The following is a 21,950-nucleotide window of genomic DNA, read 5'->3' on the forward strand; positions in this document are numbered from 1 at the left end:
ATCGAACAATTGTCGGTAATGTAATATAGTAAATCATGAAATATGTTTTATCATTTATTCATGCAAGAATAATCTTAAAACATATCTTTTCTAAATACATCTAACATATATTGTTATATTTCATGGAATACTGAGGAAGTACAAATTATGTTTGCTGCTTTATATACAGGCTTTGAATAGCACTCGATTATCAGACTGTAGAGACCATTCCAATAACAGTTGTGACAAATGTTACCTTGTTGACTGATTTGGAATTTGGGGCTGTATTTTGTGATTGTTAGAATTTAGGTACATTGACGTCAATTCGTTCTTTACGAATACTTCCTGACTTGTTGGCATGTACAGACACAATACTGCCATACATGATGCAAATACTGGCCCACTGATCCAAGAACCCTTTCCTTGTTCCTGTTGCTGAACTTTGCATAATTTACCATGCAGTAAGTAAACAATTAGTGAAGACATATTATGAGCATGTCTTTCACAGAATCATTATAATCAAGGGAAGCCAAAAGTTAGCTGGCGTGATAGCTGATTGGCAATGACAAATGGAAGCTAACACTTAAGAGTAAAAAGAGCTGATATAGTCAGCGCCAGTTAACAATTGACTTCCCTTGCTCAGCCTCCATCTTTGTGGTTTTATTACTTTTGTTGGTCTTACATGTACATATATATGCCCTCTGCCTCATAGGATTCATTCACCTGCTGTATCGATGCCAATAATAAAAGCATGACATTATTGGTCTAAATACATTTTTACCTTCATCAGAAGCTCAAATGATCTGAATGCAGCTGAAGTCATCCTTTCTTGAAGAAGTCTGTGAACTGGCTTGTCTATTTGGCTTCTGTGAAGGTTCAGACAAGTCTCTGGACATACCTGTGAGTATACACATCTGTATAGTATCATCATAGCAGAGCAGAAAAGTGAGGTAGACCAATCAAGTGAAGATGCTCTATCAGATGTCAGCACAAAAAGACAAAGGAACACAATTTGGTTTAAAAGCCATAAATGTACTGACATTTCTAAACAGAATGGATGTTTATCCAATATTAAATATTGTGAGACAGTTGATCTTGAGTAAAATGTGCTAAGTGTTGATTAACATATTTTGGCTGGGGTGATTGTTGTGTTCAACAGTAATCAATTTAACAGACTTGTACAGCAAACAACTGCATCCACAAATGGTGAAATTTATTCCAAAACCTCTTTTCAGGTGCACACTGAAATCATATTAATGGGTTTCTTAAAAATGGGATCCAAAAATATCCCAAGCCTCTGCATCAAATTCATGGGATGGCCACCTAGGTCTGTCTGCCATTTTCCTGGTGAGAGCATGAACCATTGTCTGAGATGACCTCTGGTAAACACCATCTAGTGAAGAGGTTGGTTAGAATGTCTGTGACAGTTCCAGTAGCAGAAATTACAGTACACTTTGGGAGTAGGTCATGCAAACTCTTGTCGTGGGTGAACATGAACTTCACCAAAATTGTCTACTTGCAATTGGTCATATGGTTCTTTAGTTCAAGTAACAGGCACAGGTTTAGAAGGTTTATCACTGATGACACAAGGTTCACAGTCTTTGGTAAGCTGTTCAACTCGACAGTCAAAACCAGGCACTTAACCTCCTTCTCAACATGTTTGCTTTGTCTTTACTGGTTTTCAGCTTCATTATTTGCTAAAGGTTTGTTTCTCAATCAAAAAGTCATGAGTTCCAAACTGACATGAAGCAGTCGGCTCACTCGGCCCAAGAACTGACCAGTTCCCTTCCCTTGCCACTGTTCTGTGTAATGAAAATGTCAATGCCCCAGTATTACACTTCTTTGTTGAGCAATATGCTTCTCTAAAGCTCCAACTACATCCTCATAACTGTATGTATCTCATAAATGAGATGAGCGGAGTACCTGCTCAACCCCAGGGTGTTTCGAATGAGCGGCATTATCCTGCTAGTGGTCGTCCCAACACAGACAGTTGGAATACAGGACTCGTTCTCTGTTTTGACAATATAGATGTGAGCATATATAGACAGTTTTTGACAACAATGGACAGGCGACGACTCAACAATGGACAGATAGAAAAACAATAGCACTTCCTTGACCAGTTGATGTGATGGGAGACACGGTCAAGTGGGATGACCAATTAAGGCTATAAATGTCATATACAATAATTAATTGCCTGACAAGTCAATGTAAAATGCGGAAGTGATAAGGATTACATAGAATACAGATTAGCATCATATAAATAATTAAATGAAGTCTCATATGTCTTGAGTACATAGTTTTAACTTTTTAAATATTTGGACGATGACTGTCCATAATTAGTCTCTATGACAGCACAACCACAGATACAGAAATGTACAGCTAATTCCACACCTCTACGTATAACCAAGGGACTGGGGTCCAATAGGATCCATACAAGTCAAACCAGTCATTCTAGGACTGTTAATTACACATTGCCAACAAAGGTAAAACCAATTACACATTTCCTAATGAATGTATTAAAAATATACCAATGTCAATTCTAAAAGGCAACTATTAATGACAGTCAATGTGAAACAAAATCAACAATAAGAAGTTGACCTGAGCATAATAGCACACCGCCATAACAAATAATACTTATAAGGTCAGAAATCCCCCTTTAACCCCCTGGGTGCCACAGGGACATATATGTCCCTCCTCCTCAACTCTTACTTTGAAGTCCAATAAAATTCTAAATATATCTCACACACAAATATACTTCCCAGTTTCAAATTCTGCAGGAAATTCCCTGTTTCTTGATACCATCCACTATTATCTCAGATAAAGCTAAAGTGTTGTAGAAGACCTTTCAAAATAGACTTCATCGTAAATGTTATTGCGATTCACAGCTTTATTTGCTCTATGTTTTGAAGTGTAAAAATCGGATAATTACTGGGAGTATTGAATTTCAACAAGAAGACAAAGTCATCAATATCCCCCGCAATGGCAAACTACTCTTCATGATTATGTCTATGAGTTATGATTATGTCAAATATTTTGGTGTGTATATAGAAAAGTGGGAGGAGAGTATTGAAAGGTTTTTAAAGTTCTGCTCCAGAAAGGAGCACTATCACCAATTTCAGTCTAAGTCAAACTTGTTGCCATGGAAATGCCAAAAATATTTTATTCAGAATTCCAAAACTACCAAAAGGCACCAGTACACCACCAGTACACCACCAGTACAATCTATGTGCCAAGTTTGGTGAAGAAACATTGAACGGTTTTAGAGTTCTACTCCAGAAAAGAGCACTACCACCAATTTCAGTTTTAGTCAAACTTGTTGCCATGGAAATGCCAAAAATTCCAAAACTACCAAAAGGCACCAGTACACCACCAGATCTATCACAAGAAAAAAAATGGTGATTTCCAAAAAATTCCAAAATTGGAAAGATGACGTTTCCAAGGCTTGGAAATTTTGGGAAATTTAGGAAGGATTTTACCACTACTTCTTTCAATTTCTCTTTTTTCCCATGGGTGTATAGACTGAACTATTTCACGAATCTTTTGATCTGTTAGAGTTCTTATTGTTGATATACATAATGTATCTTGCATGTGACATATTTATTCATGAAAACTGCAGGAATAAGCCATATTTTCGTATTATCCCTTTGTGCTTGATATCAATGCAACTGCTTCTCACATGAAGTGATACATTTTTTTAAGTTGGGATTATGTTTAGAGTAAGTGTTTGCTATTCGCCGTCCTATGCGACCAACTAGGAACCAATTCTATATATTAGTTAAACTTCACTCATCTGCATTCTTCTTGTTCTATGTGTCAAAAATTGATATTGACTGTTCTATTTACCGCTAGTATGGCGAGCATTTTCAAAAGTCAGTTTCAAGTGTATGTTTTAGTTGTTATCCACAAAAGCGCAGATATGTTTAATTTTTTCCCCTTCTCAATGTTCGTATGAATACAAATTCCATACACCTATGCTATAAGGACTATGTAACAGTGTACCAGACATACTGACTGACTGAGTGTATTACATGCCATAAAAGTGAACCCGTGCCATGGCGTAATGGGGTATTCCCGTGAAGTAGGATTTTGTTATTACAGTATAATCTCGTTCATGTTGCGTTGGTGTTGTTATACGGGATTAAGACACTGGGTGCTATAAAATTCTGAACTTGTTTTGAAATATGATCGAATTTACTGAGTTAATTTACTGAGTTTAGCTCACTGAGATTATAATTATACTGATTCATGTCCTCACTCAACGTCTATGGGGATGATACGTTCTACGTCTCGCCAAAGTTATTGATTAACCTACTAATCTACTAATATCTAACAAAGTGCTAGAGTTTTGGGTGACCTTCCTTGGGTCAGTAATAAGTTGAAATAGGTCATACATGATTTGACATTATGTATCTTATTATTACTTGGGTTGTTGGCATGGCAGATTTAAGAAGATCGTTGAAAAGGCCCTCCAAATGATAGTTGAGATATATTTCACATGATATGTTTCATCTTGTGAGGATTAATTGTGGCAACACCAAATATATTATGTCATGAAAATGGCAAATATCAGTTTAGGCTTATTTAATTTCTTTAGACCTTCAACTTTTCGTATCAACCTTGTGCCTGCTAAAACATTAACTGGCCTTTGTTCGAGATCACCAGGTCTTGGAGGTAATCACCCTATGTTTTTACAATTCTGCTTCATGGGAACTAACCGTAGTAGAATACATTCTCCACCTGTCACAAGGGAGAGGCCATTTGAGTTTGTGCTCAATAACGGTGTTATGCAATTGGCGTATTCACGAAAATCTCAAGAACTTGTCAATAGAAAATTGATTGTGTTGTCCAAAAATGTGCGGATTGAAGCAAATACTCAAATGAATTCCCTTTTTACTGAATCATAAGTGTATCTAGATTAATTTGATCATTTACAAGAAGCACACAGATGACAATATTCAATACACAAGTTCGATCACTGACCACATGCAATTTGAACTTAACACCTATCAGGCTATACACCATAAACAAAACGCATTGATTTATGGCCCGAGTTCAGTCTCTGTCACATTATGTAATTACACAGACAGGCACGTGTGATACTTGTACACATGACATGTTATGATGTCTGTTGATTGCAAATTGTTATACACAAGAAAATGAGCATGTATTTACGGTTCATTGCCGGGAAGGCTAAAATCGTGACACTTCTCGGTTTAATGAGCGTAGCCTTCGCGGTACTTGCAATGTAATGTTATGGTTAAATGAACACGGGGCCCCTCACTCGGAGGCTCTGACAAATTACAAAGAAAACAGGATTAACGTGGACGCTCCTTAATTTGGGCACACACAAAAATATTAATACAGCTATACGTTTTCATTTTCAGTATACATTTTCTTGAATTCGACATTAAATTGTCATTATCCATAGTAAATCACATTTCTGTCAATCTACGTCGAGTTTAAGACAATTTGAGAAGTTCAGACACATGGTCTGTGTAGGTGATGTCCCCGATGATGTTGTTCACAAGACCCTTCAGGATTAAGTTAACTCTAACCTGCGCACCTGCCATCACGAATATGTGTATGATAGTTCGGTGTCACTTTGCAACTTAAATATTATAGCAATGTTTTTCGAATTAAATACATCTGAAATAAACAAGCGAAGAAGATAAAGATTCCTGCTACATATTGAAGTTGGAAGATACCATAATGTACCTAGGGAAGAAATAATATGTGTCCATTGTTTATCTTTAAATCTTAATCGAATAGAAGACTGGTTCAAGTCTTAATAAAGTATATGTTCTATTCTGTTCTGATAAATACTCTATTATAACAATGTTTTGAAAAGAAATGTATCTACTCCTGGCATGGATTATGCTTCCCGGCACCGTATCTTTAGCTTTGGCGGTACTCCCCTAATTAGCTCTCCCAGGAAATCCGAAATATACATTTTAGGCTTCCCGGGACATCTGAAATATAAATTTTAGCCTTCCCGGTACGACACCGTATTTACAAAACCTAACATCTCTATATATACACACACAATGAGCCGTGAGGGCTTCGGCAAATGAACCAGCCATTACACTTGAGTGCACACCCACCCACTCTGACTGGGTTCGGTATCCCGGCTGCTTCGTTTCTAGGGAAGTAAACCCAAGTACAAAATATTGCACTTTTGATTTGCGATTGTACGCTTTTAATTTTGTTTATATGTTTTTTCATAATCAGCAATGTATATTATATGTCATAAATAAGTGATAACTGTGTTTTAATTATGTTTGATTTCTTGGTTGCATGTGACCTTTAAGCAATCCACTCCTTTGATGATCTCCTCGGTGCATTATCGCAATAACGACATAGCGAGATATCGAACAAGCCTACAGCTCAGCAGTAACAGAAATCGTGATAATTGTTGTGATAAAATGAAAGCTATATGTTCTCACAATCTGCTGTCATTTAATTTAATTTGTCACCTGCTTTGCCTAGCCTCCGAATGGGCCTAGGACAAATGCCACCCGGACAAATGCCACCCAAATAAACATAAAAAACACCAACACAATAACATTTTTAAAAAGTCAACATTACTATGAAATCAAATTTTACATGAAAATCAACTTTTTTATCAAAGTGAATATATTTTTTTAAGAAACCAAATTATACAAAGTCTACATAATTTTACAACAAAATCAACATTAAAATCAATATGGGTAGTAATTGTCCTCTCTGTAATGGTAAAATAACTGGGTGGCATTTGTCCGGGTGGCTTTTGTCCTGCTCCCCTTCCGAGTTACAACTTGTTTTCACAGACGATTCTGTCGTAATTGCTTGGTGTCGCTGGGACGTATTTGTTCGAGCCAGCCGCTAGTGATAGTGAAAACTATGATCAGCCTCGCTCATATCGGTTACGGTTAATTTCTTCAACCTAAACATTAGGAAGGGTGGATGCCCATCAGATGCAGTTATTTGAAAATTTCCCCGGTAGTTCTTGTCTGATTGTATTAAAGTATCAAAGCAGTGTGAGCTTTTGCAGGTTTTCTAATGCCTGGATGGTTTAATGACTGATCATAATTGATCCCATTTCTGTGTGTTTTTTTACCTCGATATTTATTCAGGTCATGTAAAAATATGACGTATAATATTAAAAAATGACATTTGATCTATTTGAATCCGTAAACTAAACAACCCTACTTTGCCATTGCTAGAAGACTCTGAAAATTTACTTAGATAAATAGGTACAAACAGTTTTAGCACACAGCAAATGCTTATATGTATTTCTTATGCAACAATAAGTCAGTATTCTCAAAATAGTGTCGGCCCATAGGTTTTCACATGCAATTAAAATTGCATGCAATACAGCAATTAATACTCCCTTGTTGTAACCCGTGTTAGGTGGTATAAACATCATTTACTTGATGATCAGTTAATGAATTTAAAACAGGTATAATTAGTGGTAACACCACTTAGATAACCCGACAAAGGTTCCCATTTGGCATTTCTTGTGTCTGGAGTAAATACTCAACATTATAAACATCGATCAAAGGATTAACCGATAACACGCTGATTGATTAATTACTTTTATCTTACACAGCAGATTTGTCAAAAGGTCGTGTTTATGTATGTAGATTTACTAATCTATACTGAATACACTCTGTTGTGTCTGTGTCTGCGTAAAACAACTTCCTTCTTTCAAAGGATTAACCGCCAAGACATTGATTGATTGCTCATTATTGGCTAACTAAATTACTTTTTTGTAAAGAATGGCGGACATTATGCAATTAGTTCCCAGGTATGCTATCTTGGGTGACAAATGAGACTATATACCAATGTGAAATACCTGAAACGATATATCACTTTTCGTAAACATGTATTAGACTGTTAAAAGACACATCATTTGGAACAGCTGCAGGTGAATGGCATATCACTCGTTTTTGTGGATATTGATGGATACATTCCTCGAACAAAGTAATAGCCTGACATTTTTCTTATAACTTTAATCTGTTTTAATTTTAATAATTGCATTTTGTTTTTATTCATTTGTCGTAGCATTCCACAGAATCATTGTTTTCGTCGTGAAGTAATGAGACAGACAACATACACTAGGGCGTGTGTGCGAATAATGATTTACATTGGCAAACTATAAAATGTCTAGATATTCAAGTTATAAGTATAGGCAGATCGCCTGATTTTTATTTAGTTTCAAAATGCATACAAGTATGATAATAAACTAATTAGGATTATAAGACCAAATATAAAGACGCACGTTGACTAGTATCTACATACTGGTGAGTGGACATTAACCACGTGAATGTAGCAAGACATTTATTGCGCAGTATTGTCACTTCGACCCCCACCTCTACTGGTAGTAAAATATGTATTTGATTGATGTCCAATAGGATTTTGCATGACACATCTTATAACATAACAATTTCTCTCATGGAAGCGTGGGCGGTGGGGTAGCCTAGTGGTAAGAGCGTTGGCTCGTCACGCTGAAGACCCGGGTTCGAATCCCCACATGGGTACAATGTGTGAAGCCCATTTCTGGTGTCCCCCGCCGTGATGTTGCTGGAATATTGCTAAAAGCGGCGTAAAACCAAACTCAGTCAGTCAGTCAGTCTCGTGGAAGCGAGGTGGGTGTCAATATAATACTACTTACAATATTATTGTCACTTCCACCACAACCTCGCTTCCGAGAAAGAAATCGTTATGCTTCAAGTTGTGTCATGGAAAATCTTTTTGGTCATCAATCATATATATATTGTACTACAACTAGTAAGTAGTTTTGATTCTTTAACTTCCGTGAAGCGATCTGAACACATTTAAGATATCGTTCCAAGCTTCCACAACGCTCGCTTCGCACTCACAAACATAACCCATTTAGCACAAACTACGGGGTCCGGTGGAAGTTAGTGCATGGTGACACCATCACTCGACCCCCTAGGAGGGCAACGATTGACGGCAACTCAACGATTCGTTTTGCTTTGAGTAAGTTTCGTTGTTCAGACCATCCTTTAATGTTGGAATATGGGCGAAAAGTAAATATAAAACAACATGAGCGATTCTGCCCTCTGTGTATTGTACTTACCATTGAATCAGAGTACCAATTCTTTATTGAATGTTCATTTTACTGTGATCTGAGAAACAGCCTGTTCCCACAATACTACATAAATAATCCATGTGAAACTAAATTTATCAACTTATTATTGTCTTGCAATTCTTCAACTGTTAACAATCTTGCTAAGTTTATATTTCTTGCACTGACAAAAAGAGCGATGTTTTTGAATATAGAGTATAAGATTAAATGAGACATTGTACATGTTAGCATACAGCTTAATATTATATATGGCGCTGGATTGTATTGTCATCTTTATAATTGTATAACGGTCGGTGGCCCTTTGTAACCTAAATTAACTCTCACTCACTAGATATAAGCTTTTACGATGACACATACTTAAACTAAACGTGACAAAATTCACTTTTCACCCAAAACATTGAACATTTAAAATATGTTCACCACTGCAATTTCGACTAGTTAAGTCAATAATCCTTTCGTTAATCCCTTAAACAATCATTACTAAAACAACACCAAACATCAAAGACTACCGCCAGTCGCCTTAACGCCCCCATGAAACACTCATGCCGCCCCCATGCAACTATAGCAATTAGCCCATGCAGAACAATAATTTACCATCACCCACCAGTTATCTCCCCTTGTGGATATTTCCAAAATTGGAAATTTTTGGAAACATCATCTTTCCAAAATTGGAAATGTCTTGGAAACATCATCTTTCCAAGACATTTCCAAGCTTGTAAATGTGGATTTTTTTTCCAGTGTATGTATGTGCCAAGTTTGGTGAAGAAACATTGAACAGTTTTAGAGTTCTGCTCCAGAAAAGAGCACTACCACCAATTTCAGGCTAAGTCAAACTTATTGCCATGGAAACGCCAAAAATATTTTATTCAGAAATCAAAAACTACCAAAAGGCACCAGTACACCACCAGATCTATCTATGTGCCAAGTTTGGTGAAGAAATAGTGAACGGTTTTAGAGTTCTGCTCCGGAAAAGACAAATGTGCACGGACGGACAGACGCACACACGCACGCACACACGCACGCACGGACATATATCAGAAACAGCTAAGTGTTCATGTGGTCATTTTAAAAATAGCATATTAATGATCGCTGATAGCAGTTTTTCATGATATCACTAATGATAATTCTGAAACATTGTCCCTCTGCACCTGTCTATTTCTGTTGCTGCCGTGCGCCCCTCCAGGCCAACCATTAACAGTCATGTTTATAATGATGACAGTTTTGTGAGACAACTTTTTCTGTGATGCATAACAATTTCTAATATCTGAAAAGGTGTTTGGGTAAAGGTTATTCATGAATATCTTGCCTTGTAATATTTCTTAACTACCTTTCTAATCTGATACATTTAGCAATGCATTGGGGCACTTTCTAATCAAACAGACTGTAGTACATTGTCATCTTTTCTTATAAATTGTGAAACTACCAAAACGTGTCCGCTCACATTGGGTAACTTTGTATTGGAATAGTTTGGTTCACGGTGAAGAAAACATAATGAGAATATGGTTTAAACATATTTGTATTCCGTCAATGCAGAAACCTGGATAGGCGAACAAGCCTAGTGGCTTATATAAACGCCGCTCCAGTACACGGTTCCAATATAGCTGGATACATAATTGAAATAGTCCGACAAGAAAAGAATAATACTGAGACAAAATTACACTCAGAAAAATGATTGAATAATAAATATTTGGTTATGGTGTTGGTTGTGCCTAGCAACGAAATGAGCTGCCGCAGAAAAGCAAGTTATATAAATTTTGTCTTGCATTGAATATACATGTATATGTAGAGGTGATAATCACTGGAAGCGCTTAATTTTAGAAATGAACTGGTGTAATGAGTTGAGAATGTCACAATTTGTTGAGTTATCCAATGCACCGTTACCGTATAAGGTAGTTTTCACATCGTATCCTTGAATATAAAAATACCCAGCTGTTCTTAAATTTTGATAGTTCCGACATGTAAAAAGGTAGTGAATGACGTCTTCGTTATAATGACCACATGAACACTTAGCTGTTTCTGATATATGTCGATTATATCTGTCTGCGTTCAGATCACTACAGCCGAGCTTGAGGCGACAATGGATAATTTGACAAAATCTAGTCCCAAAATTTAAATCAAAGTAGTTGTGGGTTTCTTTTGAATTTATCATGGTTTTAAACTTTCTCACGGAAATAGTGTTAACAGCTCCATCGGGCAATGAATTCCACGACATAATTGCGCTCGGTAAAAATGATTGAGAATATCTTTGTGCTCTACAGTTAGTAGTTTGAATAGAAGTACTATCTCTAAGATTATAGTTGCTTTGTTGAAATACTCTACCTGGTACAAGATCATTCAGATAACCAGGAGTCAGACGATAATGCATTTTATAGAAAGTTATAAGTTTAGAGCGATATTGTCTTTGTTTCAGTGTGCTATAATTGGTTTCCTTGTATATTTTATCATGACTGGGGCCACGAACCGCACCGCATATAGTTCTTAATGCATCTAAGTGTAAATTTTCCAGTAAAATCGCCTGTTCAATTGTACAATTATCCCATATATGACTGCAGTAATCAAAAAGTGGTAAGAAAAAGGAGTATTTAACTTTCCAAGAACAATCGCTTTGAAGTGTTATACCTAAGTGTTTATGGTTATCAACTTCTTTAATAGTTTCGCCATTCATTAGTAAGTTCGGACTGGCATAATTTTTCGTTTTACGAATGAATGTTATACTTTCAGTCTTACTAGGATTAAAACTTACCTGCCACTTTCTGGCCCAGTCTGAAATTTTTGCCAAATCATTGTTTATAATTGCAGCTGCTGTAATATGATCATCTATTATAGCATATATTGATGTATCATCAGCAAAAAGGCGAATGTTACTGTCTATACCATCTACAATGTCATTAATATAAATGATGAACAGAAGTGGTCCTAAAACGGAACCCTGGGGTACACCAGCTTCCACAGATTTGATACCTCAACAATATCCATTTATTACCACTTTCTGCATTCTACTATCTAAATAACTTTCAAACCACTCCAAAAGTTCTCCCCATATACCATAAGCATAAAGTCTATGAATAATACCTTTGTGCCAAACTTTGTCAAAGGCTTTACTTACATCACAGAATACCGCTCTGATTTCCTTTCCTTGGTCTACGGCACTTGCGATAAAATTATAAAGATAAGTTAGTTGATTTACTGTAGAATCACCAGGCATAAATCCAGATTGTAAGTTTGATAAAATATTGTTATCCCTGAGGAAGTTGAAGACGTATTTAAAAACGCATTTTTCAAGAACTTTAGCAACACAGCTTAGCTTGTTAACGCTACAGGTCTATAGTTTGAGCAATCATGTTCATCACCTTTCTTATGAAGTGGAATCACCGAAGCTAGTTTCCAAGAAGTAGGATACGTTTTATTACGAGGGGGGATGTTGAACAGCTTAGCTAACAACGGGGTTAGAGAGGTTGAAGTTAGTTTCAGTATGATGTTTCCAATGCCATCAGGCCCCGTGGCTTTATGAGAATATAGTGACTGTATCAACAACAAATTCTCTCCAAGTGATCTGAGTTACATTGACCTAGTGTTAAGCATAGCAGAGTTATGCCCCCTTATCTTTATACATGTCTGACCTCTCTGTCGTCATTTGATGTCACAGAAGAAAATCCATTTTCAACATTTATTGTGAGTCATTTTAAAGATTGAGCGTATAATGTTATGCATAAGCACACAAACCCATTTCATATTTACTTATGTCATTCCGATATCTGGCCGTATTTTCTTCGCTCACCCTGTCCGTGAAGATGCCAAATTAAATCAAGAGTCATCAGAAGATGACATATCCCCCCGGCCCCCACATCTTTGAAAGAACAAATCATCTGACAGTTACTTAAAGTCCACCTTGATTTTATACTAAGTGCAAATCGTTCCATGGAAATCATGGAAAACATAAATGACAAATATCTGCAAATAGCAAAAGGCACCACTTCAAGATCTGCCTCACATATCTGCTAAGTTTTGCTGAAAAATATTAAGAAGTTTTTGAGTTGTGCTCCGGAAACAAAACCTACCCCTCCCTTTTGAGACTAAGTCTGAATCGTTTCCATGGAAACCAAGAAAAATAAAAATGAGAAAAATCTGCAAATAGCAAAAGGCATCACTTAAGGTTCTGTTTCATATATCTACCAAGTTTTGTTGAAAAATATTATATGGTTTTTGAGTCGTGCTCCGGAAACGAAGCCCACCCTGCCTTTTGGGATTAAGTCTGAATCGTTTCCATGAAAATCGGGAAAAATAAATATGCCAAATTCTGCCAAATAGCAAAAGGCACCACTTTAGGATCTGTTTGATATATCTACCAAGTTTTGTTGAAAAATATTGAACGGTCCTTGAGTTATGCTTCAGAAACGAAGCCCCCCCACACACCTTTGGGACTAAGTCCGAATCGTTTCCATGAAAACCGGGAAAAATAAAAATTCCCCAAATCTGCAAATAGCAAAAGGCACCACTCAACGTTCTGTCTGATATATCTACCAAGTCTTGTTGAAAAATATTGAATGGTTCTTCAGTTATGCTCCGGAAACAAAATGATTACGGACAGACGGACAGACGGATGAGCATCGACTATATCCCACCGCATTACATGCCAGTGGGATAAAAATTCTAGCACAGTGCTTTTATCGGTGCACGATAAAAAGCGGGGAAATTTACTTTTTTTTACGTTTAACAAAATTTTGTACACCATTTAGCAGTGTTTATTTCTAAAACCATTGAGGTATTTGCACTTCTTTTTATACCAATGGATAGGAAATGTAATATTCTACATTTCTTTGTAATATCATAGCCGTACGCAGATCCAGGACCACGCGAGCGCAATTCTCACACAACATTCATTTTTCAAACCTTATGAAAATGTGCGCCTGAAAAAAAAATAAAACAAGAAGACAAAGTTATCAATATCCCCCAAAATGGCAAAATACTCTTCATGATTATGTCTACGAGTTATGATTATGTCAAATATTTAGGTGTGTATATAGAAAAGTGGAAGGAGAGTATTGAAAGGTTTTTAAAGTTCTGCTCCAGAAAGGAGCACTATCACCAATTTCAGTCTATGTCAAACTTGTTGCCATGGAAATGCCAAAAATATTTTATTCAGAAATCAAAAACTACCAAAAAGCACCAGTACACCACCAGATCTATGTATGTGCCAAGTTTGGTGAAGAAATAGTGAACGCTTTTAGAGTTCTGCTCCGGAAAAGAGCACTACCACCAATTTCAGGCTAAGTCAAACTTGTTGCCATGGAAATGCCAAAAATATTTTATTCAGAATTCCAAAACTACCAAAAGGCACCAGTACACCACCAGACCAATCTATGTGCCAAGTTTGGTAAAGAAATAGTGAACGGTTTTAGAGTTCTGCTCCGGAAAAGAGCACTACCACTAATTTCATTCTAAGTCGAACTTGTTGCCATGGAAACGCCAAAAATGTTTTATTAAGAATTCCAAAACTACCAAAAGCCACCAGTACACCACCAGATCTATCTATGTGCCAAGTTTGGTGAAGAAATATTGAACGGTTTTAGAGTTATGCTCCAGAAAAGATAAATGTGCACGGACGGACAGACGCACGGACGGAGTCCATTTTAATACCCCCAGCAAAACTTGTTGCGGGGTATAAAAGTCTTGGCATCCAGGGGATTAAAGAAATCTCCTTAGTAACCACCAGTTACTTCCAACAGGCCTTTTGAAAAAAAAAAAACACACCAAAAAACAGGTTGCCTTGTAGCAGTTCCTGTCCTTACATGAGATACCAGACGTGGGGCCAGTCGCTCTGGATCAGAGTTCTAATGTTACTGCTTACCTGTCAGTCACATACTACCAATAGAAAGCATTTTCACTCATATAAACACATGTTACTATGAACATGTATACAGGTTGTAAAAACAATATTAGTAACAAATACTAGTACAGATTCTGAATCCTGATTTCATCAAAACACAGGAAATTAAAAAAAAACACTATAAAAACTGAAAATATGAAAAGGCAATATTTCTGTAGGAGGTTATTTCATATGCACATGTACTTATGTAGTACAAAAATATTCATTAGTTTCAGAGTCTTGGCATTATTGATTGTTGGAATACATTGTTGGATTGAAAGTTGGCAAATGATTAACTGAATTGTGAACTAGTTTATTTTGTTCAAATTTTGTCATAATCACCTGTGATAACACCTTTTCAAATGCATCAAGGAGTGTGGCGTTCCACTCATGAGACAGTGATGGTGAGTTGACTTGCAGTGTGATCAAATCATTCCACACCTGAAATATAAAATATAAGTGTGATAATTTTTCAAAATGGAACTGTTTGATCAGTAGCCTTTGAGGTCTCTCACATTCCAGGTGCAGTCAATGAATGAAGACAAAATGCAAACATTGTAATTATGACCAAAAAGTAACAAAAATATTATCAGGCAGTTACTGAGTTAAGGGAAAATATCTGTCTCTGACCACAAATAGGAGTAATATCCCATACATATCTGGCTGTACAAAGAAATTTGTTTGATGTCACATGTCTTTGCATTCAAAAATATCTAAGCATGTTCATCTCTCAACTGATCATGTAAGTTTGTCACAGCTGTTACACATCAGTGTCATGTCTCATCAATCACCTAAGATAGCACACCACATCTATTTTTATGATATCCATGGTTCTTTAAAAAAAAAAAATTTAGTTAGACAACCGTGAGCACTCAGTCAACACATTACCAGCTAATCCTTTGAATAAAGTGTGTTGTTTTTGCATAGGTGCTGAGATAAAGGTGTATTCCATCTACAATTGTGAACCTATATAAACAATTCTGAAAGTCCACTGTGCAAGATTGTAACTTATTATCAGTTCATCTTTTGATTTTGTTTTGTAACTCAACAGGTCATTCCTTTCATGTTGCACTGTGATGTGCCAATTCCATAACATGTAAGATTTTTACCAATCTGGATTGAATGACACCAGATATGCTAAATGCCCAATATGAACCACTGGTCATATATCCTTGACAACCTCAGAGGCAGAGCTGAACTTCATTGAGTTATTTTGCATAGTCAAGGTTATCCAAGTGCTGCCACCACTAATTAATACTTGTAATAGAGTCCGTAATTGTGCAATAAAGTGAATGACTACAAGAAGACAAAGTCATCAATATCCCCCGCAATGGCAAAATACTCTTCATGATTATGTCTACGAGTTATGATTATGTCAAATATTTAGGTGTGTATATAGAAAAGTGGAAGGAGAGTATTTAAAGGTTTTTAAGTTCTGCTCCAGAAAGGAGCACTACCACCAATTTCAGTCTATATCAAACTTGTTGCGACCGCCTCCATCGTGTAGTGGTTAGAGCGTCCGCCCAGAGAGCGGAAGGTTGAGGGTTCGATCCCCGACCGCGTCATACCAAAAGACGTTAAAATATGGTACTTGTTGGTCCCTGCCTGGCGTTTGGCATTAATGGGTACAACAAGGACTGGTCGGCTCGGAGTCAGTATAATGTGTCTGAGTGGGGTATCCATGCTTCACTGTGGCATGGTATCTCAGTGGGCTAGCACTATAAAACCAGCTTAAAGAACCACTAAACTTTGTTTTTTGTTACTCTTTTAACCATTACATATGAAAGATTTGTGGTTAGTCTTATGCGGAACACCAAATTTAGTCTTTAAAAACTTGTGGTTAAGTAATACCGAGCGATTAAAAGTGGCCAAAAAGTCGCCTGCTTCCCTCTCGACCGCCAACGAAACCACAGACAGGTTACGTAACTCTGTCGCCAGAGCACTGCAGTGACGTCATATGAGGAACGATTTTCAGTTAGTTGTATAGAAAATGTGTAGCACGCCATCATTTTGATGATTTCTCGACATCAATCAACGGCGACATGCGAATCGTTGCTTTGTCGCCAATTGCTCCTAGGGTCGGGCGATGGTGTCCCCATGCACAGATTTCCACAGGACCCGCAATTAATTGCGTGCTAAATGGGTTATGTTTGTGAGTGCAAAGCGAAGCGTTGTGGAAGCCTGAAACGATATCTTACTTGTGTTCAGATCGCTTCACGGAAGTTAAAGAATCAAAACTACTTACTAGTTGTAGTAAAATATGCATATGATTGATGACCATAAAGATTTTCTATGACACAACTTGTAACATAACGATTTCTTCCTCGGAAGTGAGGTTGTGGTTGAAGTAACAATAATATTGTAAGTAGTATTATATTGACACCCACCTCGCTGCCACGAGAAATTGTTATGTTATACTATATGTCATGCAAAATCCTATTGGTTATCAATAAAATACATATTTTACTACCAGTAGAAAGTAGTTTTGATTTTGGAACTCGGTGAAAACAAACCTAAATACCATTTATCCTCAGACTGGCGGATGTTCCCGACAGGGCGCCGCCATTTTTAAAAATAAAACAATCTGTTAGAATTAATGAGATTATAGTTTGTTTTCATCAAGTTAGAAAATCAAGACTACTTTCTACTCGTAGTTAAATATGTATTGGAATCATAACCAAGAGCATTTTGGATGACACAACTTATAACATAACGATTTCTTCCACGGAAGCGAGGTGGGGGTCGAAGTCACAATACTGCGCGATAAATTTCTTGCTACATTCCCAATGTCCACTCACCAGTATGTAGATACTAGTCAATGTGCGTCTTTATATTTGGTCTTATAATCCTAATTAGTTTATTATCATACTTGTATGCATTTTGATACTAAATAAAAAGCAGACGATCTGCTGATGCTTATAGTGAATTTATAACAGAACTGTAATAGCTAGACATTTTATAGTTTGCCAATGTGAATCATAATTCGCACACACACCCTAGTGCATGTTGTCTGTCTCATTACACTTCACGGCGAAAACAATGATTCTGTTGAATGCTACGACAAATGAATAAAAACAAAATGCAAATATTAAAATTAAAACAGATTAAAGTTATAGGAACAATATCAGGCCATTACCTTGTTCGAGGAATGTATCCATCAATATCCACAAAACTGTTCCAAATGATGTGTCTTTTAACAGTTTAATATACGAAAGAGTGATAAATCTTTTCAGGTATTGGTGTATAGTCTCTTTGGTCACCCAAGATAGCACACCTGGCAACTACCGGTAATTGCATAATGTCCGCCTGTCTTTAAAAACAGTAATTTAGTTAGCCAATAATGGGCAATCAATCAATGTATTGCCGGTTAATCCTTTGAAAGAAGGACGTTGTTTTTACGCAGACGCCGACACGACAGAGTGTATTCAGTATAGATTAGTAAATCTACATACATAAACACTACCTTTTGACAATTCCGCTGTGTAAGATAAAAGTAATTAATCAATCAGCGTGTTATCGGTTAATCCTTTGATCGATGTTTATAATGTTGAATATTTACTCCAGACACAAGAAATGCCAAATGGGAACCTTTGTCGGTAATCTAAGTGTGTTACCACTAATTATACCTGTTATAAATTCATTAACTGACCATCAAGTGAATGATGACAAATAACATGTGTAGGTTTATACCACCTAACACGACGAGTTACAACAAGGGAGTATTAATTGCTGTATTGCATGTGAAAACTTATGGGCCGACACTGTTTTGAAAATACAAACAGATTTTTTACATGACATGATTAAATATCGAGGTAAAAAACACAGAAATGGGATCAATTTGGATCAGTCATTATACAAATAGGGCCTAACGACACCAATCGATTTTCACAGAATCGCCTATGAAAACAAGTTGTAACTCGGAAACTAGGCAAAGCAGGAGACAAAATTAAATGACAGTAGATTGTGAGAACATATAGCTTTCATTTTTTCCACAACAATTGTCACGATTTCAGGTTTATACAAGCCTGTAAACAAGATAATTTACCCCCTGAAATGTAGATGAATTCTGCATCGGCCCTCAAAGCTATTCCTCATATGACGTCACAGAGGCGCGCCGCTCTGATTGGTTGAAATTTCGTTCGCGGGTGAGAATTGTGCACTGTTGTCAAAAAGGTCGATTTAAGTCAATTAAAGGTCGAAATGAGTAGTTTTAATGACGGGGTTTCATTTATAACGATGCCAGTTAGTGATTTATGTATTTGTACCCCCTAGGGTTTATGTGACCTTTAAGTCTGGGCTAGTACAAGCAGCCGCACTCATACACACACACACGCATGCACGTCGTCATATGAGCGAAATATTCTCAAGCACGACGTTAAATCCAATTTCACCTCACCTCACCTCAAACTTGTTGCCATGGAAATGCCAAAAATATTTTATTCAGAATTCCAAAACTACCAAAAGGCACCAGTACACCACCAGACCAATCTATGTGCCAAGTTTGGTAAAGAAATAGTGAACGGTTTTAGAGTTCTGCTCCGGAAAAGAGCACTACCACTAATTTCATTCTAAGTCGAACTTGTTGCCATGGAAATGCCAAAAATATTTTATTCAGAATTCCAAAACTACCAAAAGGCACCAGTACACCACCAGATCTATCTATGTGCCAACTTGGTGAAGAAATAGTGAACGCTTTTAGAGTTCTGCTCCAGAAAAGACAAATGTGCACAGACTGACGGACGGACGCACGCACGGATGGAGTCCATTTTAATACCCCCCGAAAAATGTGTTGCAGGGGATAATTATACGGGTGTAGGGCTTGTACGATAAGTATACTGATCTGCACAAGACAGAGGTTTCTTAAACCACACGCTTTAATTTGCTCTAATGAACAATCAAAACAGAGGATTGTGTTGACAATTATGGTTAACACATGTTCGGGAATCACATTTAGAGTTCACACAAACAAATTCACCAAAAAATGGTACCACTAAGATACCTCAAAGTCAGTATCGTGTTGGCCTCCATTGGCATCGATGACGGCATTGCGTGGTCTGTACGTGGATTTAATTAGCCGGTTATTGAAGGCCATAGGCACTTGGGTCCATACTCTGCTTAATGTCTGATCGAGTCCAGCCAGAGTTGTCGGACTTGGTTGAAGGTCATTCTGTCTTCTTTGAATCTCGTCCCAAAGGTGTTCTATTGGACTTAAATCTGGACTGAGTGCTGGAAGATGTGATTTCTGCGACGTTCAAAATGTGGTACAACGTGTGGTCTTAGGACTCGGTCAGTATGACGAGCAGCTGTCACGCCATTTCTTCATCCTGGACCGTGATTCTGGAACACCATGGGGCCAACTCCCTGGTTCAGATCGATTGCACCCCACACCATGATGCTTGGACCACCCCACGAGTCTCTTTCAACAATACACGCATTAAAAACCCATTCTCCATGACTCTGCCATCGGCTGTCGTCCACTGCGTGGAGGGTCTGGGGTGCTGTTAGTTGCCTGATACTGTTCCTGCAGTCGGTAGATTGACCTATCATGAACATTACAATGATTGGCTACCCTCCGTGCAGCCTGGCAAGCTTGCAATCATCCCAAGGCTTGGTTCCTCTCATCTCTCGTAAGCCGTGGTATGGCAATTGTGTCAACACAAGAATGATTTCAGGTGAGTTTGGGACTCGCTTTCACTGGTAGGGTTGTCACAATCTACACATGCATTTTCATTTTCACAAATGTCATACGGAACCTTTCACCATGCCAGTCTTTATAGGTACGTTTGTTCGATATGCTTTTTTCATCAGAAAACACACTGATGCTGGTATTTAACTGTCAACTTGGATTGAAAAACATGTTAACAAAACGGTACAATCACAATAAAAAGACCACCTTGTAAGAGCAAATTTTGCATTTGAAAAGTCACATTTCTTTTGCAGTCCAGTATACATTAACTGAACTTAATTGATGGCAAAATAACACATACACATGATTAGTGTATACTGAATGACATAGTTGTATCTTAACATTTACACACATATATGAGTTTGCAAGGTGAAAGGTTTTCGTAGACATAATCCAATCAAATACGAGACTTCAAAGGGATTCCCTGGTTGTCAACGAGGTCCTCCCGAACTGATCTGAAACCCAGTTCATATGAGTTGCTAATGCTAGTTGGCATCCAGTGATTACATGGGCTGATTGAAATGGTTCAGCTGGATGACTAAAAGTTGGAGTTTTGTTTCCCATTAAACTCTACGTCATAATTTAAGACGAATAATTTATTTGTCGCCGGATGTATTTCCCCATACATTTGCGTATCTCTTACGTTATTCCTCTCTGCTCATTTACGAGCGCTTCTTCTATCACTCTTACTCTGGTTGTAATACCAGTAGTATCTCGTGCATTACCTGTTCCGTGACATCTCGTGCATTACCTGTTCCGTGACGTAGGCATCTTCATATTTGCCACTTCATGTCACGCCACGGCCGAGGTGAGTTGATACACCCTCGGCCATACATCATATTATATTGATGTTCATGTGTATTTTACAGGTATGTACCTTTTCTGTCTACTTTCTTTGTCATCCTCTAAACGTATTATCGTGAAAGGTGCTGATATCATAGTATTTATAATATCTATAATATTTCTATAATAAGGCATCGCTGCAACGAAATTACTAATTAAACACTGGCACCAGCACGTAAGTAAGTGTGAGTGATGTCTGCTTCCTTTAATTTTGCTCATAATATTCAAAGTGCAATATTTCATAAAATGCTATAAAGACCATTTTATAAATGGTAAAATTCGATGCGATCTTGATATTGGCACTTCATGTCACGCCAAGGCCGAGGTGAGTCGATACACCCCTCGCCATACATCATATTATATTGATGTTCATGTGTATTTTACAGAATAAACAGATTTTAATCAACCACGCCTCAGTCCGATTAATCAGCTGCCAGGACCCGCGACAAAAATGGCCGAACAGGGACTGAGGGTTGAGACACAAC

At 37.3% G+C, this 21,950-nt stretch overlaps 1 protein-coding gene across 1 annotated transcript in view; it reads right to left on the reverse strand.

Moving 5' to 3' along the window:
- LOC124265542 (E3 ubiquitin-protein ligase rnf213-alpha-like) overlaps positions 1 to 21,950 on the reverse strand; it is a 142,665-nt gene that overhangs the window by 81,482 nt on the left and 39,233 nt on the right. Inside the window, exons 8-9 of the mRNA XM_046700327.1 lie at positions 15,279 to 15,377; positions 761 to 877 (exon numbers count right to left, since the gene is read on the reverse strand). Coding sequence (XP_046556283.1) covers positions 761 to 877; positions 15,279 to 15,377 — 216 coding nt within the window. The remainder of the gene's footprint in view (positions 1 to 760; positions 878 to 15,278; positions 15,378 to 21,950) is intronic.

The sequence above is a fragment of the Haliotis rubra genome, unplaced genomic scaffold, assembly GCF_003918875.1.
Source record: "Haliotis rubra isolate DU_JTF1 unplaced genomic scaffold, ASM391887v1 Scf983, whole genome shotgun sequence".
Lineage (NCBI taxonomy): Eukaryota > Metazoa > Mollusca > Gastropoda > Lepetellida > Haliotidae > Haliotis > Haliotis rubra.